The sequence below is a fragment of the Labrus bergylta genome, chromosome 10 (assembly GCF_963930695.1).
Source record: "Labrus bergylta chromosome 10, fLabBer1.1, whole genome shotgun sequence".
In the NCBI taxonomy this organism is placed as follows: Eukaryota; Metazoa; Chordata; class Actinopteri; order Labriformes; family Labridae; genus Labrus; species Labrus bergylta.
Window position 1 is genome coordinate 25,229,386 of NC_089204.1, and position 26,103 is coordinate 25,255,488.

Below are 26,103 nucleotides of genomic sequence, written 5' to 3' on the forward strand. Positions count from 1 at the left end.
AATCAGGGACTTTACATTATTACCAATTCTGATATATGAAACATTTGACAATTCACTTAAATTCCTTTAATATTATTGGAAATATGTTCATTAACTTCAAACTGTTAAAATGGCTCCAAAGTTTTAATGTTTCACTCTGAACTGTATTACCAGGAAAATCAAATACCTTTTTTTTTTATAATTGATTTGAGCTCATCTTCCTTTACTCTCTAGACTGCAAATGAAAGAACCTTCAGAGGTGAATTCATACAGAACGGCACCAAGAGTTTTTTTTTTATTTCTTTTAAATCATGGCAGCTGAATAACTCTTCAGCTTCTGTCTGATTCAACACAAATAACTGGAGGTAGGTCATTAAAACACAACTCTAAACAATGCCAAACCGTTGTCATATTTGTACGTACAATTCAAGAAATGTCAGTTATTACAAAATCCACTAAAACGTGTGGTGATAAGGTCATGTTTACAAAATGATACACTTCATCCCGTCACATTTTATAAAAGTATTTTACTCAGCCTTCTCCAGTGAGCTTATAAGTCGACACAATTGGAAAACAACAACATGTATATGTCAGTAAATCCTTTTCAGGGTAGAACAGTAATAAATCAAGTGAATTCAAGTGTAACAGGATGCAGACAACACATAGAAGAACTGACAAAATGCTTGAAGGAGAACAAACATGGAAGCAGAAAAAAAAAAAAGATTGAAACAGACTTTTTCTATAAGACTGAGTAACCTGGAAAACGGACAGTTCTTTGAGTTGGCAGTAAACTGCAGCATGGCTTTCCTTTACCATTAATAGATATTTGTTAAATTGGTTGAAGTAAAATGACAGTATCTGTTTGGATGTAAAGTGACTGATGTATTTTTGTTAAACAGTTACAAAAAACAAGTAAAAAGTAAATTATTGTTAGCCTGAGCACTACAGTCTAATGGAATACAAGTCCTCAGATATGCGTCACAGTTCAGTTGTTCCTCCTCTTTTGTCTGCGCATCTCTCAGCGGAAGCCCTCCTTCAGTCTCCAGATCCCCTCCTGACCAGAAGTCCTGTGGAAGTCACAAATGCTCCTGAGCAGCTCTCTGAATACCGGCGCCTGATTCTGGGTCAGCCTCGGTTTGAAATACTCCAGCACTTCCTTAGTTGTGGCCTCTCCGTCCACAGTCGCCTGGAAGGCTACAAAGTTACGCAGATCCACCAGCAGCTCGTCGTGCTCTGTGGGCGGAGCCGGGGAGCTCGGCCCTGCAGCTCCAGAGGCGGTCTCCTCCTCTTCTCCCGCTTCATCTCTTTGGCTGGAGGGCAGGCTGACGTGGTTACGGACTCTCATCTTGGCCAGCAGGGAGGAGGAGGAGAGCGGGGCGGAGTTTGGTTCGCTCTCTGCCGCCTCCCCGCTGAAAAGAGCTGCTGATCCTGGCTTCTTTGAAACAGACTTCTTTATAATAGCAGCATCCTAAAGAAAGGAGCACATTAAATACCACACCAGGTAACAAATAGAAATATCTGACTTAACTATACTGGATAATAACACTTCAGTTACCTTGCATTTGCTTGATGTAGAGACGGATTTGACTGAATTATCAACCAGGAGAGAATTCTTCTTTTGTCCAAACCGTTTCCTGACAAAGAAAACAAAGAAAAACTGAGATATGTTTGTTTTAAACAAATAGATGAGTGATGCTTTAAACAACCCCAGTGTGTGAGTGTTTACCTTGCAGGTGGAGGAGGGGGTCTGTTGAACGGCAGCCTGCACTTCTGGCGAGAAACCTTTAGTGCTCTCATGGCGTCTTTGGCCACCCTGTTAGCTTCGGCCTCCACCAGGACGTAGTCAGGGTTGGAGGACTCTATGATGGCGTCATGCTGCATCACACTGTGGATACCTGAAGACAACAATAAACACAAGACCTTACTGATAGGGCTGGGAATCTTTGGGTGTCTCACGATTCGATTTCGGTTCTTGGGGTCATGATTTGATTCTAAATGATTCTGTATTCATGGATCCAAGGGTTCAAAGTCTATTTATGAATGAGTCCAAACTTCAGGATTTACTCCAGTCATCTGACTGACTGAATTTCTTGCTCCTCCATTTGGCATTCTACTGAGTTAAAGAGCTAGCCTTAGCACTTAGCAGGAAGTGACTGATTAGCCCAAAAAATATATTTTTTTTTTATTAAAAAAATATTATTATAGTTTTTTTTAAATAAAAAAAATTAAAATCAAATTTTGGAAGTTATTAAAAGATTTCAAATCTTAAAAGAGAAGAATCTCGATTTTAACATAAATCGACTTTTTCCCACCTCTACTTCTTGAAACATGAAACTTAACAACTGAAATTTGTCTGAGAGGGTTTGCACTTAGATTGTCCTTTTTTTAAAAAAAAACATTTTTTTTGGGGTCTTTTTTCTTATATTAGATACGACAGCTGAGGAGAGACAGTAACTATTCAAAGGTGAGAGTAGGGGATGACACGCAGTAAAGTGCCGAGGTCGGACTTGAACCCACAACCACTGGGACGAGGACTATAGCCTCTGTACATGGGGCGAGCGACATAAACGCTAGACCATTGGCACTCCCAGGTTGTCATGTTTTTTAAAACTTAAATAATTTTGACGTTAAAGAACAATATTTTCATGACTGATAGTATCAGAAAGATACTTTAATTAAAAAAAATCTCATATCATTAAGTCATACATAACCAAAGGAGAGAGAGAGAGCAGTCTAAAATGCACAAGTACGTTGGCAACACATTATTGGTAGTTACAAATATTAAATTAAACCATCTCAGGTGCTTAGGACTTGGAATTGATATTTTTTCATTTTTACTAGTATCATTTCCAAGTTTTAAATTCTGATTGTAATGTTGTAGTTTGAAAGGTTGAATCATAACAGAAATACACAATCTGGACAGTAACAGGCACAAACCAATGGTAATCTAACTCATGACTTTAGCCAGGTCATTAGGTCATGTTCTGATACACACATACCCACCCACCCTTTCCTGGTAATAGACAAGTTGTCCAGCCAAGAAACTTCTAGGAAATGGTCTTTATATAGCACACATGTTTCATATAGCATATAGCACACAACCCTAGTTTGACAAAAAAAAAAAAAAAACGTACCAGATTTCCTGAAGAGCTTTGCCAAGACGTAATCGTCTGATTTCTTCGGGTTGTCGGCCTCGTTCTCTTCACCGACCTCTTTATTAAAGTTCCTTTTCTTTACCAAGTGAGAGATGCGGTGGCCTTCAAAGCGAGCATCCTTGGAGTGTTTTCTCTTCTTATGTTTGCGTTTGTCTGAGCCAGAGGAGTCGCAGTGCTTCCTCTTCTCTCTGTGTTTCTGTGGGCTGCTTAGAGCAGAGTCTCCGTGTTGTTCAGAGCTCAGCGTGTTGGAGTGTTTGGCGGCGTCACAGTTATTCTGTCCTGTTTGTTGAGCATTTGCTGAAAGATGTGGTTCTACACCCGTACCGCTTTGGGTGTCCATCGTGTCATTGGATTTACCCTGAGAGATTTGACTGCACGGAGATGTTTTTCCATCTCTTACAGCAGGAATGTTTGCTGAGGAGTGTCTCCTGTCTGAACCAGCTTCATTCTGGTCTGCTGAGGAGTGTTTAAGCCCGGAGCTGCCGTGTCTCACATTGTGTGAGGACCTCGGCCTCTCGGGTTTCTTGGGTGCTTTGACATCAGAGCCAGTACCTGTATGGGATTTAAAACACAACCTTTAAAAACTTACATTTTCATACATTTAGAAAATAAAATATTTCTCTGGTACAAGATAAAAAAAAAAGGGGCAAATAAAAGCAGCATCCACTGACCTGCAAATATGGCACTGGTCTCTGTTCCCTGAGCTCCATCTGGGTCAGTCAGCGTGAAGAGCTCATAGATATCGTTAGACTTGAAGAAGCGTCTTTGTTTGGGATCCTTCAGAACCCGGTTGGTCAGAAACTGTTTAAAGATTTGCCTGAAATAAAACAAACAGAACACAGAAATAGATTATTGTGCATAATTTGCTGTTTCACCTCAGTTGGCAACCCCGATCGTCTGTCACCACAGAGTAGTTCGGCTGATGGATGAGAAAATTAGTTAAGCGTTCTTCTGTAGGTACCGAAATAGAATCCCTGCAGTTTTTTTTTAAACTTGCTTTTTGAAAGCACATCACAGACCCAAACCAACCAGAGCAACAGTTTAGAAGTCCTAGATTGGCCATTTAATAAAGCCGGAAAGCTTTTCAATTACTGAGAACGGGGTTAGTGCGCGTAATAACTCAGCAGTGATGTGAGCAATTAGTCATGTTATTACCAATACTCATGAACATGTGAAGTCCACGGGAAGACAAAGAGGAGGAAGAGACGGAACAAAAGAAAGTGGAACATGATTTAAAACTATTTTTAATTAGGTAAGAGTTAAAAAAAAAAAAAAAAAAAAAGACAAAAAAATCAAACAGACCTGTGATAGATTTTCTCCTCGATGGTCCCGGCGGTCAGAAGTCTGTAGATGGTCACCTGCTGCGTCTGCCCGATCCTCCACGCCCGCTCACGTGCCTACATACAAAACAATACAATCAAATACATTTTAATAAATAACTAGAGAGATTATTAAGAAGCAGGAAATTATGGTGTTTAACTGTGAAGGCTCAAATGTATAAACTACAAAAATCACATGAACAGACAAGTAATGCATGTAGTAAATGTTTTATTTGAATCCTGAGTGTGTGTCTGTCTGACCTGTGTGTCCGTGCTGGGGTTCCAGTCTGGGTCGTAGAGGATGACTCTGTTGGCTCCAGTCAGATTGACTCCCAGACCTCCGACTTTAGTGGTCAACAAGAAGATAAAAATGGATTTGTCCTGTAGGCGTGGAAAAAATGTCAGTGACAAACTCCATGTCCGAGGTTTTATTCTCTTTCTGATTATCAGCTCAGGTCATTTGAATGTCATGTTAAGGAAAGGAAACAATTTACAACACTCAAATTAAATGTTGTTTTTTAAAGAGAATGAAGTAGCATCCTTGAAACCGGACTTTCAGAGAAGAAGAAATCCTTTAAAATTAAAATTAAAATTAAAATAGGTCATCATCTTCCCCAAAAGCTGCTGCTAATGAAAGAAAGAGACTACTGTCATATTTGCACAAATATGTTTGCAATGTTTTGGTTACCAACCGACTTGTTGGGAATCAAAAACAGGAAATGACCCGATATCAGGTTCATAGGACTGTGGAATAAAGCAGGTATCCATATTATTTGATTTGAATAATATCATATTCAAGTTTAAATTCCTGCATCGTGACAACCCCTAACCATGACAAATGACAAAGTGGATAAAACTTAAAGTCACATTACATCCTAAAAGTAGAAATGAAAAAGCTCAGACGGTTTTATCACTATGTTGCCTTAATTCTAAATTTGCACTTTTTTAAGTACAGACTGATATTCCACTTATTGTATTTCAATAAAAGACACTTGAGTTACATCCAGTTTGAACAACAGATTGTCATCAATTAGTGTTTCCACCTCGGGGTGTGCAGATCTCCACTGAAGCCTTCTGTCCCTCAGGACGGGATTTTCCAGGGAAACACTCAGAGCCATTAGGGAGGCCTAATCCTTACCTCGTTGTAGCGAGCGATGAGGGGCTGTCGGGTAGCTATAGGGGTGGTGCCGTCCATTTTCAGGTACGTGTAGCTATTCTCCCTCACAAAAACCTCCAAGATTTCCAACATCTGGAGAGGAGGAAACAATAAACGGCAGCCAGTGAGCAAGAAGAGGAAGACCGGGAGAGAAACAGAGACAGAGAGAGGAAAGGAGAGGCTGACGTTTGGATTATCTCTAAAAGGATTAGAGCAGATTAATATTACATGGACAGAGATACCGACAGGGAGGGTCTCAGGTTCCCTCTGAGGTATAATCTCATTGGTATTGACTGCAACAGCTGGGGCCTCCCTCTCAAAAGCACACACGCAAACACACTCTCTCCCCTTGTTGCTCTCATACACACATTTAGGGAGCAGAGGGGTTGTAAGCACACAACAACAACAACAACAAATGCAGACACATACATGTGGTCATGACGATTAATTAGAAAAGTTATCGGACAGCCGGAGCCGCCTGTTCCTCACCTGTCTGGACTGAGTGAAGAGCAGGACTCTGTGGCCCTGTTTGAACCAGAGACGCAGCAGTGACTCCACCACCATCAGCTTTCCCGAGCGTTTCCAGTAGCCGAAGTGTTCCTCCTCGGTCAGCTGGTCCTCTGGGATTCCCCTCAACATGCGGGGTCCCCCAGAGAAAAGGTCCGGGTGGTTACAGATCTTTCTCAGCGCTATCAAACCGGAGAATACCTAAACAGCACCAAACAGGGAAAAGAAACAAAAGTGAGAGAAACTTTTATTTTTTGTCGATTGAGGCAGCTCCGAAATAAAAATATCATCCTGCATTCTTTTAACTCTTATCTTCCTTTCACTGAGAAACCCCGTTAGTAGCTGTGACAGAGCTATAAAGAACTCGTCTTTCTCCAGCTGATGGTCTTGTTTGCTGGCTCATATCGAGGCATCAGAGTCGCTTTCATAACCGTCTGAAAACTCCTCTCTGTATGTTTGAATAAACAGGAAGTTGCTTTCAAAAACAAGAAATGATTACCGGTGACAACAGTAGTATAAAGTTTTTACATTTTGCTGCATTATTTTACCTTTAAACAAATAAACACATTTACTTTAGTCTACAGGAATGAGGTACATAATTTATTTACAGACAATAAAGGCTGTGTTTCTTGATGAAGGCCCAACGGCCACTGCATTAGTAATGGTGGTTAATGGACTGAGAGTGACCACTGCATATGTCTAGAAGAGTGTGTGTGTGTGCATGTGTGTGTGTGTGTGCAATCTGCTGTGGTCACCCCTGGCTCTCCAACCACGTCCATTTGGTCAGTGGTGATAAATGGTGGAGTCTCTCTCTCCTGGGTCTGGCTAATGTGAGAAGAACAACTGCACAGCTTCCTTAAAGACAGCACCTGAAGTCAAGCTGTAAGGCGTTTTTAAAAAATGTACATGGGGAAAAAAAGAAATGTAATTCCACTGATGCTACATCAAGGTGTTGTTCTGTAAGCGTACAAGAGTGCTTAAAAGAACACACACAAAGGCCTGAGAGCAGAGAAGTGAACTGCTATTCATCAGTTAAGAGGTTAAATAATGAATAAGGAAAGTCTTGTTCCTGGAAGTCTTCTCCTTGATGGAGAGTTTTTTTTTTTTTTTGCTCTCCACGTCTTTGTAACGCAGCATGTGTCAACGCAAAGAGAACAAATGGAAGAGCAATAAATCAAACAATCAGTTTTCTTAACTATGAAATAAAGGCTTACCATCATGTCCCCGTTTAGGATCTGGTAGACCTCTTTGGAATCCAGGAAACTCTGATACACCTGCCTCTGATCCTCTGTTAATCTACAAAACAGAACCTACACACACACACACACACACACACACACACACAGGGCGGTGTAAGAGAGTGTGTAATGAGCAGGGAACATCCACTTTAAAGCCCTTTGATGAAGTGCAGAGTGTGAGGAGAGAAATTAGAGGGAAAGCGGTGTGTTTTTTGGAGCCACTGCCGTCCTGAGGGATTCACTTAATGAGCTGAAGTGGACTGAGGAGTCAACCAGCGTCAGCCGCGAGGACAGACCAGGGACCGGCCACCTTAATGAATACCTGCTCCTTTTACTTTACCGGGACTTTATTAGCTGGCTTCACCTGACAAAGGGCCGAGCACATTCATCAAATAGTCCTTAGACGTGGCACATGCAGTCACATACAATCAGATAAACACCTCCCCAGTTAAGAGAGAGAGTGGCGGATCGATACGCGGACACGACAGGGTCAAAATGTTGTCGAGAGTGATGAATACCTGCTCGTTTTTGTCAGGTAAGGAGAGGTTGGCTTTGACGTCTGCTTTCATTCTCCGGAGCAGGTAAGGATTTATGGTGTCCCTCAGCACGCTCGCGCACTTAAACGCAGTCTGGACCTTAAAAAAACAAACAAACAAAAGTTAAACAAACAACATTCAAGACAGCATGTCACCAACAACTGATTCGAGAGTTAGATGACATGACAGCTCCCAGAAGGGAAGCCAAAAGGGAAGCTCCTCCTAGTGACCGGCTGCGGTATGAGTCACAAGCTCCACCTCCTCCATGTTAACATGTTAACATTCAAAAACATGCTGATCTATATCCAACTGGTCATTTTTTTTCATAGGTTTATTTTTGATTAGTTATTTGACGCTAAACAAAAAAAAGAGTATACAGGACTCACTCCACTGTCAGTAACTTTGAGTGTCTGCTTCAGACTGACACCAAATCTAAGACCTGAGGGATCTTTTGTGTTTTATCCGACAGTTAAATGTGTGTTTTGGTTAGCGGAAAGGGGCAGAACGTCAATAGCAGAGCTCCACCAGCTTGTTCTTGCTGCGACTCTCACTTCCTGTTTTGTTGGGTATTTTAGCTTTTATTTTTTTGTACAGCAGGAGGAGGTGGAGATTTGCCTTTTCTGTCATTTTATACAGTCAATGACTCGCACCTTTCATTGTTGATGTTTCCTGAGGCATGATTCTCCCCTCTTACGCCTCCTCTCATCACCTCCCTCTTGTTGCTGTCCCTCTCAGAAGTACAAGCCATTAAACATTGATCAGAGTGCTGTTGGTCTCGGGGGGGACAAAGCCCTCCTCTTTCATCAGTACAACAAGCTGGCCATTGGACACAGAGAAGAAGATACAGAGAAACGTCCACTCCCACCCTGCTGCAAATGTCCTGCTACACCTCATCCAGACTCAGTGCTAAAGGCCAGTTAGCCCTTTAAACATTAACTCACCGGGGGTCCACAGAGGGATCAAAGACACACTCTTGCAGTGCCGGAGGGGGCAATAACGTGTTGGGATTTAGGGCACAAAAGAGGTCAAGAGTGGAAAAAGCAGAAGAGGAGGAAGGACGGCAGATGATCCGGTGATCTCTGCACAAGCTGCTGAGTGGATTCACGCGGGGGTTAGTAATGGATCCCACAGTGATAAGCTCATCCAGCCCCACCCAACTCGCATACATTTTTTTTTTTTTTAACGTAAATCTGGTTGTACGTACATGAACATCCGTCGAGGACCCGCTTTGCTGCTCTGACAATTTCGAGAAGAGGATAAGGCAGCAGAGCTTAGCCCTCTCTGACCATTTAATAACATTAATAATTAGTAAAGGTTTTTATTATCGACAACGGAAGAAGCATCAATAGCCGGCTTAAATAATTAAATCCATACAGTCAGTGGATTATTAACGACTGAACACTAATGACAAAGGGCTACAATTTAGCTCACTGGCTCTCCACTTTAGCCTCTCCCTCTCTCTCGTTCCCCCTCTCTCTCCCTCTCTCTCTCCCGCTCTCTCACACACAGGGGATGTACTGAAGTTCCTTTGCATGGTCCTACATTATCCTGCTCTGCACTTAATGGCCATCTTGCTTCAATCGCTCTCCTCTTGACTTGCTTCCATGTGGTTCTACAAAATTGTGCGATTTAGCGTGTGTGATTTTACATTTTGTCCTTCATTGATATTCGTTACAAGATTACTGATAGGGTAGCTGGAAAAAGGAATTCTATTTGACGAAAGTTTGCCGTGTCCTGCCACAATTGAGACGACTCTCCAACAGGGAGCTTGCTTTTATCCGCTGTGGGACCGTGTCTTTAAGACAGCCTGCCCGAGGATTAGAGAAACTTCCCCTTTGTGGATACTTTTACAGAGAAGTCTTCAAACTATCAGGATGATAATAATATGAATATCAGGATTTTACTTAGGGTGGCTCCTCTATGAATGCCCTCGTTTATCAGTCATTGTGACTCTTAATTAACTGTTTTAATGTGTGTGTGTGTATGTGTGTGTGTATTTTTTGTTTACATTTATGGACTTTGATTTAATTTGAATTTGTTGCAGTGATTATGTTTAAATTTTTGTCTTTTCTGTGTTGATCTTGTTTAGTGAAGCATTTTGGGCTACATGTTCGTAAGAAAAATTCTTTATTTATAAATAAATATGAGTTAAAGTGAAATAAGCTTGTTTGGCCTTTTACCCATTTTATTTGAAGGTACCAGTCAATGTTTTACTCGAACAACTTTACCACTTTAAAAAAGGTTTAAAATCAAATATAGATAATGCTCTATGACATCCTAATGGTCTGTCTTTACACCTGATTTCAGCTTCTTCAAATGTGTGAACCGTCCCAATTGAGGTGTCATGCTTTTTGAAATTTGTTCTTATTAAACACTTGAAGCTCAAAAACAAGAAGAACTTCAGCAGCAGAATCTAAAAATAGATCTTTTGATCATTAATTTCTTCTGGTAATTTTGTTTGTGATGAGAGGACAGATGAAGAGAGAAACCAGGTGTGAAAAAATGGGGCGACATGCAGCACAGGGCCCAGGGTGGGGATGAAACTTGGGCCGCTGTTATAATGACTTTATCAGTTGAGCCACGCAGACACATCCTCATTGTACATTTGTGTGTGTGTGTGTGTGTGTGTGTGTGTGTGTGTGTGTGTGTGTGTGTGTGTGTGTGTGTGTTTTAGTACCTGTACAGGTGAGGCATTGCTGTATCCTCCCATGGTGATCGGCACAGAGAACTGCTCCATGAAGACGGGTAACGCCCCCAGTTTACCGGGGAAGACAAAGTCAAACAGAGACCACAGCTCCTTCAAATTGTTTTGCATGGGAGAGCCTGACAGGATGAACCTGTGCGGAGTCCGAAACTACAGAGAGGAAGGAGAAAGTAGATATTATATTACTGAAGATCAAGCGTGTGCTGCTGAAGGACGAATTGAGACGATTCAGAGAAAATTAAAGGCATGGATTCATTTTTCAACTCCAGTTTAAATGTAGTCATAAGCAAAAAATAAATCAAAATATAGCACTATATTACAATTTCTTAGGGTGTTTAAATATGCATGTTTCTGAATGTTTCTGAAACGTTACCTGTTTGCAGGCGGTGGTGACTCCAGCATTTGGATTCCTGATCTTATGGCCTTCATCCAGAATAATGTAGTGCCAATCGTAGCGCTGCAAGCTCTCTTGCATATTCCTCACAGCCGAATATGAAGTTATCAGGATACCATGACATGCTGCTATTTCTGGTATAAGCTTTTCCTGCATCAGAGAAAGAAAGAAGAAGAAAAAAAAAACAGGTTGTCATCATTGCAATTTCTAACCATGTCTGGAAGCTTGAGTGTGGAAGTAGGGCATCTACTTTAATGTGGTTTGAGGGGAGAGGGGAAGAGGGGAGAAGGTTAGGAGATAATGCTGCATAAACAGACCTCTAGTGCCCCCTAGAGGAAAAAGGGGCCCAGTAGAAAACTTTCCAACTGAATTATGAATATGAAAATTGAACACACAACAAGAAACAATTACCTTGTTGCTGGTGAATGAGCCGGTTTCATGTAGAACGGCGACTCTGAAAGGAGGCCACCAGGTGTGGAACTCTTTTACCCACTGGTGCATGACTGTAGCAGGGCACACGATGACCGTCGGACCCAGACCAACATACCTTAAAGCAAACACACAGTATAGAATATTTAATGTCCAAGCGGCCGTTGAGATGGGCAACGGGGGAGCTGGGGTTCATAAAACTTCAGATAACCTCAGCAAATTTTACAGCAAAATTACAGTCATCATTTCTATACCAAGGTACAGGAATGAGTTTTTCCCAAAACATGAAAAGGAAAATGTGTTGAGCTTGCATGCAGAATTTGTGATGCATTCAGGCACAAGAGAAAGATAGGAAACCAAGAGTTCAGGTATAATAATACAGCAGAATGATCTTACTACAAAGCCCACCTCCAGTGCTACAATCTCTCTCTGCCTCTAACTTATGAATCAAACAAGGTGTACGAACTCTTGCTATGTGAAGATTTACAAGAGCTTCATCAAACACACACACACACACACACACACACACACACACACACACAATGACACACTAATGGGCTGGTATGAACCCCTGCCCGGTGGAAGCTATTGATACTTGGCCATAATTGAGTTTAAAAGCAATCAATTTGTGGGCGTCCATAGCAGACAGAGTATTGACCAGCAGGGAAGCTCCGCCTCCTAAATGCACGAGTGTCGTTTGTGCAGTAAAAACCAGATTATCAACACCACAGTGGCATGTTTACCCTGGTTGATTTGTTGCCCTTCCCCTGCTCCACCCACCTCCCCCCCACACACACACACACACTTCATGAGTCCAAAATTCATTTTAAGGGTATGTAAAGACACTCTACTCTAACAGACACTCTCCATCTCCCCCTTTCTCTCTCACACACTCACTCTCACACACACACACACACACACACAAACACACACACACACACACCACACAAACAGAGTGTCAGTGTTTTCTCTGATGTCTGCAGTAAGAAAGTGAAGAGTCGGATAATTGAAACATGTTTAATAATTCAGATGAACACTCTCAAGCAGAAATCCCCCTAATCAAATATTCATACCATACAGACACACAGTCTCTGGCCACAGTTTGTTTGTGTGTGTATGTGTGTGTGTGTTCGGTGTGTGTGTGTGTGTGTGCGTGTGTGTGTTCGGTGTGTGTGTACCTGTAGTTGGACCCTCTAGTCCTCAGTTTGCTGTAGCTCAGACCAGCGAGAAAGCAGATGACCTGGATGGTTTTACCCAGCCCCATCTCGTCTCCCAGGATGCCGCCGGCCTGCTGACAGTGGAGTTCCCACATCCAGCGCACACCTGTCTGCTGGTACCTGACAGTGTGACACACATACAGGTATAGTGAACATCTGAGTATGAACGCAATTATTAATAATGCACAGAAAAGAAAGACGTGTCCGGTGATGAAATTGTATCTGAGCAGAGATCTGATTTAGTAAGAGTTAGAGCAAATAAGCAAACCTCGAGGAATCATGTGGAAAGAACATTTTCATGAGGACAATGGGTTTGTAATGATTAAAAATGATGCACAAATCTAATAGTTTGTGCTAAACTATGAAAAACATGGTCTTTGAGGAAAACAACCATAGCCAAATACAATAACAAAAGTTGAATCAGACACTAGCTCAGTCAGATGTTAACTATGCAAACCTTTATTTATGAAATACGACAACAGGCTGTCAAAATGAGTTACTAAACAATACTGACCTATAGTAGCAGTTACATCATCAAGTGTATGGTGTTTATCCACTAATCATTGATCAATCATGACAGTTTCAAGATAAAGGTTGGTATTAGACGTGGGTGTGTCACAGACCAAGACACACCGTTACATGCACTAATCTTTTAACATCTGTGATGGCATCACTACCTTACTTTACATTTGAACTATTTGGGACGCAATTTTTTCACATGAAACTTACTTGAAAAGTTTTTTCCACAGGAAACCTGGCACTTTGAAGCCTTCGTCGAACTCTTCATCGCTGTCATCGGAGAGCTCCTCCCCTCTTTCTCTCTTCGACTCCCTATCTATGAGACGCTGTCGCCTCCATCTCCTGCAGAGATAACAAGCGCACACTAGTGAAGCCCGAGCCCATCTGGTGGCAACAACAGTCTCTCCGTTTCACTAGAGATCTTGGTGAGTTCAGACCTTAGTGACTCACTGAGGAAGAAGTGAGAGAGGCCGGCCTCATCATTGAAAGGTGAAAATATTGTCAAGCAGAGCCCAGGGTTATATGACTAGTGAACTTGTGACCTGTTCAAGGTGTATCCCCCAGATAATTTGGGACAGACCGAGCTAAACGCATCCTTAAACGGGGTAAGCAGGCGTGAAGAATGGATGGACAGATGTAACGTTTTCTCATCTTGTCAGTGACTTGTTTTTAAGACTCGCCTACACAGGTGAACGGATAGAAAACGTTGGAATTGTGGGTATTTCCCCCGAGCGGTGGAACATCGTGCGCAAAAAGGGAAATGTAAAGAGAAGAGTTTTAATGGTGCAGGAGAGAGGGCAGTTAGAGGCACAGTCGTCGCGCAGCAAATGAAGATTGATACAGACAATTAGTAGTGCGAGTTCCCCAGAAAGGTGTGAGGTGGAGGGGATAAGAATCCATCTTCATTTGGGCCTGGTCCTGTCACCCTGCCATGAAACTGGTCCTTTAGCTGGGCCTGCGAGACCACACTCTCTAATTAAGTCAAGACTAAGCATTGGTTCAGTTAATTACACTTTTCTGTCCCGGCCCCACCCCCCACCTTACTACAAATACAGCCTGCTCTAATAATATCATTCCTCATATAAGCTAGCCTCACCATCCATGCCGTGTCTATGCTGTTGAATTGACATTCAATCACTGCAGTGGAGAAAAAGGACACATGCCAACACAATTTATTTGGCAGCTATAAATATGAAATCTCATTAGGGCTGCTCTTCCATTAATTTGAGCATTAGAGTGAGTGAGTGAGTGAGTGAGTGAGTGTATAAAACCATGTGCAGGAGGATAATTAGGCCAGTGTGAGAGCAGAGAGAAGAAGAGCAGGGAGTGAATTTGCTTAGTCAAGAAACAGCTGCCAATCTCATCTGGGATTAACTCTCCTTCTGCACTACGGAGCCAGCAGAAACAAACTGCTTTTCTCCTTAACTAAAGGGAATAACAATAGCACATTTGCACCGCTGCCATTGCAAATGTGATGCAAAGTGAAAGAGTCAATGTGGTGTTTGTTGAGCTCGTCATAAACAGGCCCGGATGTATATGTTCTCTTTAGAAGAAGAAAACTTTTTTGCACCTCTACATCACAAGCACAACTTTGAGACCCAAATCCATTGCTGACAAACTGATAACACATGACAGACTTTCAGGGGGAAAATAACAAATATTTAAAAGTTTATAGCAGCAAGTACAAGTCCATACCTTATTCGTTGTCTGTAGTACTCCACATCTCCATCATCTTTGCATTTCTTGTTGTTTTTACTCTTGCCATCCTCCTTTTCTTCCTCACTCTCAGGGCAGTATTCTTCCTCACTCTCTTCTTTCTTCTTTACTTTCTTCCTCCCTTTGCGTTCAGTTTTCCTCTTGTATGGTTTCAACTCGTACTCTTCTTCATCATCCTCCCCAAAGCCCTCCTCCATGGCGTCTCTCTCCTCTCGGTCAGGATCTATGTATTCATCACTGGGCAGGTACTCGGACCCCTCGCTGTCAGTCTCCTCTCCCTCGATGCGACGCTTCCTCTTCGGTTTAGGGAGCTGTGGCTCAACCTTAGGCCGAGCTTTGGGATGAGCCTTCAGAGCAGTTATCTGAAGCTTTTGAATGCGCTTTCTCATTTTTTTATCCTTAGAAGAGGAGACACCGGTAGTTGTTTTGGTTTTGCCCCTGTGATCCCCATCAGGGCTGAGTCCTGAGCTCTTCCTTCTCTTCTTTAAAACAGGAACTTTCTTCCTCTCGGTGGCCATCTTGGCCTGGTCCGTCAAGTACTGGTCAAAGGCCGAGTTCTCCGCAAGCATCACTTTTCGAGGCTCCTTTTTAACTTCCTTCTGCGGGATACGCGTGCCAAAAGGAGTCATGTGACCTTTTCGGATAAGCTCCTCCCATTCGGTTTCTTGAACGGGCATGAGCATGCTGCCCAGTGTAGACGGGCCGGCTTCTGGTGAAACACAAACACACAAACACACATCACACATCACACAGAGGTACATACAGGACTGTCAAGTATCAGTACAATAGGGAGTGTTCTGACCATAAGTAACACTAAGGTGCAATGTTCTGATTAACAGGCTGTCACTTTTTTTTCTGCATGCATATGGAGATTAAATTGCATTTGTGCAAGCATGTTTTATTTTATTTTTTATTATCCTGTTCTGGAAGAGGATGCATTGAACACGTATCATGCTGCAATAATTCACATGATACATTTGAAAGAGAAAAAGAGTGTAAACCTTACAAGAGAACCCGAAATCAGTACATTTAACTCTGTGAAGGTCCGTACTACAGACTTAACATACTGCTCTTTATTAGGTTTTAACTTTGAAATATGTTGTTTCCCTATTCTCTATTAGCACAACCATCAGTGATGATTATTTCCTTTTTCTATGCATCACTGCACTCGATATATGACAAAATCTTATATCCAAATTTAAAATGACAACTGTTGTGATGATGAATGAACACAACTGGTTAACTGGTTTGTACGTCAAACACCAAACACACAGGAGCAAACTAATCTGAAGGGCTGCTGAAAACCAGTAAACATTGCTGAGTGTGAACATGGAAACTTTAGAAATAAAACACTGAATGGAACAAAGTTGTCACAAGGGAAATATTAGGAGAGAGTTCTACTGTGATCGTTAAACACACACTTATCACATTTCTCTGATTACAGTAAACATCTCTAAACAACCTTTGACCAATATGTTGTGGGTGTGTCACTTCGTCATACACTGTATGAACATCTTTATATTCCAGAACAAGAGCCATCAATGCAGCGTGAAGTCTTCATTTAACCACTCAGTATTAAGTCTCTGCTTGAAGTCAACTGTTAATTCGAGGAGTTATGCCACAGATTAGCCGTTTTGGTAACCATGACTACAAAGGGTATTGATGTTTTTCATTGTTTCTTGTTCTGCTTTGTTTAAATGGACGTTTGCAGTGCTGAGGACGACTGGGGTTTCACATATTCAAATCAAAAGCTTTTTCCAGGACATTCCCACCTTATCTCATTCAGTCCGAATCTCCCCATTAACAGGTGGTCCATATCTTAAAATGATATCAAATGTGTAAATCAAAGATGGCTTACCTTCCTCTTCTTCATCCTCAGCCAAGAGCTCAGCTTCTACTCTTTGGGCGTCTTCTCCTCCCAGAATGGCCTGAAGTCTCTTCTGTTTGGCTCTGACTTTCTTTAGCTGTTTCTCCTGAATGAAGACGTGTTTTCATCGTCATCAGAGTCATAAGAAATCTTACATTATTGACAAACTGTCATGTCTGTATAACTGACTTTTACCTTATTTTCTTTCTGTCGTTTAACAGACTCAATCTTCCGACTGATATCTTTGCTGGAGGCAGCATAAGGAGAAAGTTGCTCGATGATCTTGTTGATTTGTCTCAGTGACAGAGTTACAGACCTGAAAGACACAGGAGGGCGGTCAGTAAGTTTAATCAGCCATTCCAAAGTTGCAAAAGTGCCGTCACTTAGCTCAGGCGTCACCACATCTTTGTACGTTTATATTTATCCTGCGACAGCGTAATCTTGGTGTCCCAGTCTGTGAATTCCCATTGTGTTTCAGAATTGCATAAGCACTGCACAACATAAACACACAGACAGACATGCACACATACGCAGTGCTGCACTCCCCTGCTGGCTCCGCTGAAACAGCCTTGCCTCTGAAACGCCTCTGTTACTACCTCCAAAGACGGTACAGAGGAGGGATCACTTCACCCCCCCAATAACACCTCAATGACATTCAGAATGAAGACGAAACATCACAGGAGCGTAAATATCTCGGCTTGAAACGGCAGTCTGAATAATGCTACTGTAAAAAAATATATATATCTTAGCTACCCTAAACCTTACTTTGTGATAAGTTTACAGTTCCTACTTTTAATAACAGGAAAGAGACCCTTTTGTGTGATTAAAATTAGTCCACACATGCTACTGCACTTATGATATGTAAGAATTTAAACTAAATTTAATGTCCTTTAATTTCAAGGTTATAGAAACAAATCTTAAGTGCAACCACAATTTTCATAAAGCACATTAATAAATGATGTTTTACAATACTTCTATGAGTATAAAACATAAAGACTAATCGGACCACCTATGTCGTCGAATAGAAAAACTCTGAAGTTTTGTGCTTTACCTGACATCATCCAGAACTGACTGATATTCCTTCTCAGCCTCCGCTTTAGCAGCCGCCTGGTTAGCCTCGTGGATCGCCTCGTCCACCTGCTGCATGACACCTTGCTCGAGGACATCCTGGTCGTACACAGCCACACCAAGACCCTGGAGTTCATCGGCCCCAGAACTGGCCGACGCTGCTTGGATACGCTGCCGGTCGATCTGCAGCAAGGCTCCAGACCTCTTACCTGCACCGCGTTGACAAAACAAAGTACACAGAAGCGTAAGATGGAGAAGAGATGATCTTTGCATGAGGTCAGAGCTATTCATGATGTTCATTTAAACTCTTTTATGGTACAAAACTCACCGCTGTTGCCCTCATCAGGTCCAGTGTTGGCAGGGTAAGCTGCAGAAGCCTCAGAGCCCTGGCTGTTTTCCGGGAAAGAGCAGACTGCCCCATCCTCCTCGGTCCCTCCCGGGGTGTGAGCAGCACTGACGGGGCTGGAGAGAGACGAGGACACCTGGTCCTCTGAACCCTCTACAGGCATGTTGATGCTGCAAACAGTCACTGAGTTAATATAGTTTTAAGACATGCATCATAACTGTGTTACATAGTTGACACTAACAAGTGATCTTAAACATGTGTTTTAACCGCATACAACAGTATTTTAATTCAATATAATTCAGTATATAACAATTATTGACTGTAATTTGTGTTCTCTTCCTGCTTTATATGAATACCTACATTTGTTTATGTTGTGATAAGACTTTGCAGATGTTTTGATTTAAATGTTTAAGCCCTGAGGGGGTTTCTTTACTCCACCCTGTGTGTTTTATATGTACATTTTATTCTGTCTAATTTAATTCTTATTTCTTCTGCACAAATAAATAAATGTTAAAAATAAAAACAAGTGGTTTCTTTCAGATTAAATGTTTTACAGGCTTAAAGGTAATTATCATCTCATTAAATCATTAAAATATCTCTTCTACCAGCATTATCAGCCCATTATACTTCACATAATATAAACTCGAGTTATAAACATATCACAGCCGTCCATTGTTTACGTGTCTGGGCTAGAAGCTAAGCTAATCGTTAGCCTAACATCATCAGCTGTTTCGGGTTCCTTCATCTTTAAATCACCAACACATACATTCATTTAGAAGTAAGCTAACGTTACTGGGCTACCACTTTATTCAGGGTGATATTATGGTCATTTAAACAAGTGTCGAAGCGACAATGAACGATATTACTTACAAAACGTGCAGTTACACAACATCACCGGTCGGGCTTGTGTCAAAACTTCCTCACTTCCGGTGTCAGAGGAGGATCAGAGCAGGGTTGCCAGATTCTGCTGGAGAAACAAGCGTGCAAGTATTTCAAATAGAATAGAATAGAATGTCTTTATTGTCATTATGCAATTGTACAAGGAAATTATTTGGCTTCACCTTAAAGTGCACTCACATACAAGCATCCACAGCTAAAAACAACAAAAGAAGAAGGAACTCTCTTTCAGGTAAGATGGGCAATGTATGGAAGGAGTTATTTACAGGTAGTAGCATAACAGAATGTAAATAGATATTGCAGAAATATAAAATAAATATTGCACAGTATGAAATGTCAATTATTATTATAATTATAATTATAAAATAATTAATTGACTCCGGTTCTACAGGAATAATTGTATGCACACACATGCGTATGTATTTGAAAATGGCTCTAAGTAAATTAAAAACATGCAGATGTTCGAAAAGGTAACATTAATATATGAATAAAACATAGGCCTACAGCTCATAAGAGCAAGCCTTAAGGTCAATCAATCAATTTTTATTTGTATAGCGTCAACTCATAACAAGTGTTGTCTCGAGACACTTTACAAAAAGCAGGTAAAATACCTTACTCTTTGTTATGTTACAAAAAGCAAGTAAAAGACCTTACTCATTGTTATGTTACAAAGACCCGGCCTATCCATCATGAGCACTTTAGCAAAGCAGAAAAAGTTACAGTGGTAAGAAAAAACTGCCTTATTAAAAGGCAGAAATCTTCGACGAAACAGCCTTCACAGGCCTAGACTGTGCCGGGCTTGGAAGGGGATAGGGGGAGAGATGGGATAAGATGCAGGAAGAGGGATAGGGAGCAAGGGGGTGGGGGGGGGGGGGGTCAAGCCGTCCATCAACAATTCGGTGGGGGGGGGGCGTTGGTTCTGGCAGGCCGTCAACCAACGATCTTGAGGAGCCTAAGAGCCTAAGGTATGACAATTCACACCAAATACGCATAATATAGCCTACTTAATATTTACAGTCTATGATAATATGAGGGCATACACAGAAAATGCGCTAAATGTATAAATAAAAACAAACAAAAAATCATGTTGGTTGATTTTGACTTGATTAAACTTCACTTTAGGGTTTAGCATGACTGTAGTTTACATTATTTAATAGAAATGTATTAAACCTTTTTTTTTAGGCTGGGCCCTCTCATTAATTTTTGTGACGACGTGATGACGCATGTGACGCTGATCGTTGAACTTTGTCGTCACTACGTTCAAGAATGTGTACAATCATACATCCGTATTTAGACGTAAAGAGATGCGCTCGGGACAACATAAGCATAATTTATTTCTAACCTTTTCTAAAATAAAGTTTCTTTTGTGTCGTATTGATCTGGTGATAAACAATGAGTTTGTGCTAGTCAGCTGACAATAAACCACATAGCCTATCTTAATGTTGCTTAATGTTAGCTATGATTCTGTTGGTGAGATTCACATTGAGTTGTGTATTTTTGTTGCCATGGTAATATAAAATAAATCAGATTTGCCATAAAATATTTGCCCAAAGCCAATGCTATAGTTGTTCTTGCTCCAAGAAGAAATATTACATAAATCCACAGATGCTTTTTGTGATGACTTTAATTGTGATAATGATGGTTTGCAACTGTTAAGCCTACTTTTCCCCCACGTTTTAATTGTTTGGCTTGTTATGCCTGTAATAGATACAGGACCGTGGATAGAGTCAGAAATAAGGGTAGAGAGAGAGAGAGTTGGGAATGACATAAGGGAAAGGAGCCTCAGGTCGGATTCAAACACGGGGCCTAATGTCCGGAGGCCTAATGTCCCTGCACACAGGCGCGCACCACCCACTAGTCCACCGTCACCCCCAGCCTACTTTTAAAATGTATTTGATTTGTTCATGAGTAATTTATTGAGTTAAATGTGAATGCATTGCACATTTAGTGAAATATATTTCAGTAATTCAATCTCCTTCATGTAGTTATATCATTTATTTGTTTTATCAAAAGTTATTCTGCTCATCTCACCCAAACACAATTTCCTTCTGCATGTGCAATGTAAAAAAGTAATTAGTTGTTTTATATTTGAGGTAGGTGGATTAAATATGATTACAGCATGCATAGATTTGTGTAACACAGTGTTCAAATGTAAAACATTAAAATAGGGTTTTATCTGTTAAGGCTGCGTGTCTAAATAAGCAACTACACCTTTAGAACAATCTAATACTGTCAAGTTGTAACAACTGTTGGTGGCCCTGTGTGGGGTTTATAGGAGACCTTAGGGCTGCAATCAACACAGATTGAGCAAACTGAGCCAAAATACTCTGGAAGAAGTTTTTGGTTAGATACAGAATCCATTTCAATTAGACATCAAGTGAAACTCAGCCCATTTTAAACATATTTTAAATGTAGTCTTCTCTGTGATTGTTAATGGTGTGTTTTAGTGATTTAATGTCTTCCTTCTATTTTTAATTTGCCTTAGTCTTGTATGATCTCTTTGAATTGCATTGTTAGTTAAATTTCCCATATAAATAAACTCGCAACTTGCTCAAGTAATATTTTCAGATCCTCGTTCGCTTATAGTAAACGGATCTGGCAACCATGCAGGGAAGGCATGGGGGCTTCTTGTTCAGTGTTGTTTGCAGCGCCCTCTGCTGGATCAGTGCAGTGTCGCCTCTTTTCCTCTAGATGGCGCCATAAAAGCAATTATTGTTTTCGAGAACTGACCTGAGAGGAACTCGATGAACTACCCCACTCCAATGAAGATGTGCTGGACCACAGTTTGACATGTATCCCATTGTGTTTGTGTTTTGCAAAATCACCTTGGGAACCATGCAGTGTGAGTCTAAGAAGGAGAAGAAAGTTTTGTATTCATGTGTTGCAATATAGTGGTTTAGTCCAACTACACTTTGCATAATTGCGTTGTCTAAATAAACACACTCGTGATCTCAAAACTTCTGCAAAAAAAATCTACATTTTAACACAATTTATCATAAATATGAAAAGACTGCTCTTCAAAGTTGTCTCAATCGTATCTGGTGCCAAGAACCTGAATCCCAGAGGAAGTTTATTTCCAGTGTCTTACTAAAATAAATGGAAGGATTTAATTAAAACATTCTCGTCGCCTGTTTGAGCAAAGGGCAATAATCTTTCCAAACAGTGATGTTTGTGTAAACAGATATTTCTATATAGGGATGGATATCACTGTCACCCTTGACTCAGAAAGTGTTGAAGATGGAGAGAGTGGTCTACTTTATTTGCTTAACTAGTAAATGTGGGTCACCTTTATTGGAACCTCTCCAGAGACCCCAGAGGAGGGAATTCATTATAAAACGTATCAAACCGGGGCACCAATAGCCTGTAGCGGTTATGTATGGCGGCTATAGTCCTCGTCTCAGCGGCCACAGGTTTCAGATACGACCTTGGCACTTCGCTGCATGTCATCCCCACTCTCTCTTCAGCTGTCCTTTCCAATAAAGGCAAAAAAGGATAGAAAAAAAACCTTAAACATTAACTGTATGAAACCAAATAAAAAAGTATGTCCCAGTAAGCAGTAGGCCTTTTCTCATATTATAGTTGAATAAGCAGAAGGCCCTCAGCGTGCAGATCTCTGATCAGGTAGCCAACACACACAGTGTTTTATTTGTTGGTTTTCATCTGGGGGAGTCGTTATAAAGAGCCACAGATAGGAGTAAGAATAAGTCAAATAAACTATCAAGCAGCTGATGAATCACCCACGGTGGGAAATGAACTGATACATTCACACCGTGTTGTGACTATCAGGTTGAGCTGCAGGGAGGAATGTAAACCTTACCGTCTGTCTTCACCCCCCCATCTTGGGTTTATTCAAGCGATAACTTGACAACTTTTATAACTGAGGAGGGGGAGGAGGTGGAGATAATACGAATGTACACATCACATGCACATCATCATTTTAAAGTCAGTTGATGGACCCCACCTAGCTCACAGGATTTAGTGGGTGGCAGAGCTGTCAATCTTAACTTAATGTGTGTGTGCGTTCATGTGTTCGCATGAGCATGCGTGATAATAAATCCTTCTTCTTTGTGTGCAAGGGGTCAGAAGATTTATAGGGTGTTGGAGAGTATAGTTCAAATCCCAGAGGGTGCTGTGGTGCGACGTTAAGACTGCTGCTGTGTGCTGCTTTGCATCCTGACAGTAGCATTACATGCAGCAGGATTTAAAGAGAGAACATTGTGTGTTTATTTACATGTAGAAAGCATATGGCTTTTCTGTTCAGTTCTGGTGCCACAACATGCTGGGTGTTTATGTGCTGAAGGGGGTAAATGAGGTTAAACACTCCCATAGGTGATGGTGCTTTATTTTCTCTATCTGCTTTAGTGATGAAGCATAAGGTCGTTCTTCATCTCTTATCTTCTTCTCGCTGTGATAAAGGATGTTTGAGTCTGTATGGCCTTCATCAGCTGCCTGGAGTCTGACTAATGTCTGAAGAGAGGAATCATTGCACTAAGAATTTTACCTTACACACCATGACATCACAGAGTTGTTTTTTTGGCCTCATATGAACTAGTTACTCACTGGGTCATGGGACTTGCTCTAAAATGGTCCTTGTTTCTGCTTTTGATCATGATAAACGATTTCTTCTGGGTCTTCTCTGATAGGTTTCCATGTGAAGTGACTCTTTTCCGACCTTGTCTGCTGCCTTGTTGAATTTTTGTTTCTTCTACGTCCTTGCGCTTTCACATTTCTTACATTCTGATGAAGACTTTCTCGATGGAAATGTTTGTGTATTTTGTGGTCAGAAAAAAAGTCACTGGTGATATATACATTCTTATCCTGTTCGGTTTTTAACCACTCAAAATAAAGTTGGACCAATTCAATCTTTTCAAAGTATCTGAACTGGATTTGACGTTTTGCTGGCTCTTTACTTCACAATAGTTCTGCTGCTGAAGGCTTTTAGTTTCACTCACACTTCATTTCTCATAATAACTCAAAAGTCTTGTTGAGTAGAAGGTTTTTGTCTTAAAGAATGAATTGAAAATGACAGAAAATAATTCCAGAGGAGATATTGATGAGGAAATTAAAAGTGTAAGTGCTTGAATTCGATTAAAAATAAGAAAGAACTGATGCCGTTGATAGGCTAACCAAATCTTTTTTTTTATTTTAAATAACTTTTCATGAGATAATTATTCTTATTACCTCATCAAAATAATAATTGATTTTTTCTGCTTTTAATCAAGTTTTAATGAAATTACTTATTATAGTTATTATTACACAAAAAAATACAGAAAGAAAACTAACGATAGTAACAACCCTAAAATATATATATTACATTTTTGTAAAGCATAGCATGCTTCAAATGTTGTCTTGATTAAAACTAGAAATGGGACAGAGGCGATCTTACATCGGGTTCGATATTGACGTAATTTACATATCGGATATCAGACTCACGGCGCCGATCCAAGACACCAATCAAGAAAGATGGTTGGGCACTTTAAATATTCTCAGCTTGTACTCTGTCAGTCTCTGTTTGATCATTCAGCCTGAACTGTAAGAAGAGTCCATAAATCCTCTCAATCATGACGTTCAGGCGAGATGGAACAGCTCATACTATATGATCAATGTAAAACTCTTACACTTCAGTTTAAAACATTTAATTTGAAAACCTCACAGTAGTTGCTGCTTCCTGTTTGTATGCAAAGACAGCACAATGCAATCTAATGCAAGGTTTACTACATCTTTATGTAGCCTTACACATAATACCAACAACGACAATAACACTATTTATGATACTACAAATATGGGAATCAGTATTTGTTATCGGTACATTTGTATCGGAACTGTTAAAAAAAGTGGATCGCTGCATCTCGAATTAAAACAAACACATGGATGCATGTAGGCTCTAGAGGGAGAATAACTGGATATCATTTTTCCAAACGTCAACACACCCGCTGTCGGCTCATTACATTTCTACAGGTAAAGCTGCAATATTAAGCTGTAAAGTGCGAGACTTTTATTTTTGAGTTTTGAGACCACCTCAGGGTCTAACTGGTAAAATAAGAGAACCATTATGTTTGATACCACACACTGGTTAATAAATCAACATGAGTGATGCATCATCATGTCTTTATTAATGTATTTTAAAGCCATACTGTAATTTAGACGTGTGTGGCCATAATGTCTGTGCTAATGTCTCCCATGTGTTCCCCTGTCCCACTTTGTGCCTGTGTGTCTGAAAGTAATTTAAGGGGTGGGCTACTTTCTCATCTGCGTGCACCAGACCTCTGCCATGCTGCAGTGAGATGCCTGATGCATCTGCTTGTGATTTCACCCAGCAGCAGCAGGTGTGTGTTTATGTACGCTAGTGGGCATGAAAAGAAAAAAACCACAGAGCAACTGTACACTACTGTGCCCTTATAAACATCGTGCCGAAAATGAGTTTCGGAGGTGGACTGTCCAAAGTGTGGAGCTTTAGGAGATGCGTTTGAATCATTATCGCCTTATAAAACGTGTTTCCTGGAGTGCCGTGGAAAACACCTGCACGCTAACGGCTTCTGACCAGGACTGAACACATTTTCACGAGTCTACCTCCTCAGAGTCCGGTTTTGACGGCTCTGCGTTCACACAGAAATGTGTATTTAGCAGACCCCAAACACAGCTGAAACAAACCACACCAGAAAGAATCAGGACGAGGCCTGTGTGGTAAAGTGACACGTCACCAGAAACCAACACAACCACAATGTGGATTCATTTCTCTTGAGTATATGTGCATTGAAGACGTGTGTGTGTGTGTGTGTGTGTGTGTTTGAGCTTGAGTGTGTGAGAGGTAGCTTGGGTATTCATTGCTCTCCAGTGATTTAAATATAGCCTCGTCTTAAATGTGGCTTGGAGGACTCCAGTCAGTGATAGCTGTCGACCACAACAATGGGATCAGGACAGTTTGGGTGATACACAGTGGCAGCAGTGCCCTGACACCGAGCAAGGCCTTAAACACGAGCTGACACAAGCAGAGGGAATACAATGAACCAGATGTAGAGATGGCTATAGATTGGTGACTTTATATCCTAAACTGCA

General features: G+C 41.0%; 1 protein-coding gene across 1 annotated transcript; it reads right to left on the reverse strand.

The window, feature by feature from the left end:
• Positions 1–43: 43 nt before the first annotated feature.
• ercc6 (excision repair cross-complementation group 6) lies at positions 44–19,080 on the reverse strand. Its single transcript, XM_020642960.3, has 22 exons — positions 19,021–19,080; positions 18,133–18,320; positions 17,788–18,013; positions 16,932–17,052; positions 16,728–16,842; positions 14,849–15,578; positions 13,364–13,495; positions 12,596–12,754; positions 11,400–11,535; positions 10,968–11,138; positions 10,568–10,744; positions 7,873–7,989; positions 7,331–7,426; positions 6,099–6,317; positions 5,592–5,702; positions 4,715–4,834; positions 4,437–4,531; positions 3,806–3,951; positions 3,114–3,686; positions 1,706–1,874; positions 1,535–1,613; positions 44–1,447 (listed from the first exon to the last, which is right to left on the reverse strand). The coding sequence occupies exons 2-22, from the start codon at positions 18,311–18,313 to the stop codon at positions 998–1,000; spliced, it is 4,323 nt and encodes a 1,440-aa protein (XP_020498616.2). The 5' UTR covers positions 18,314–18,320; positions 19,021–19,080; the 3' UTR covers positions 44–997.
• Positions 19,081–26,103: the final 7,023 nt, after the last annotated feature.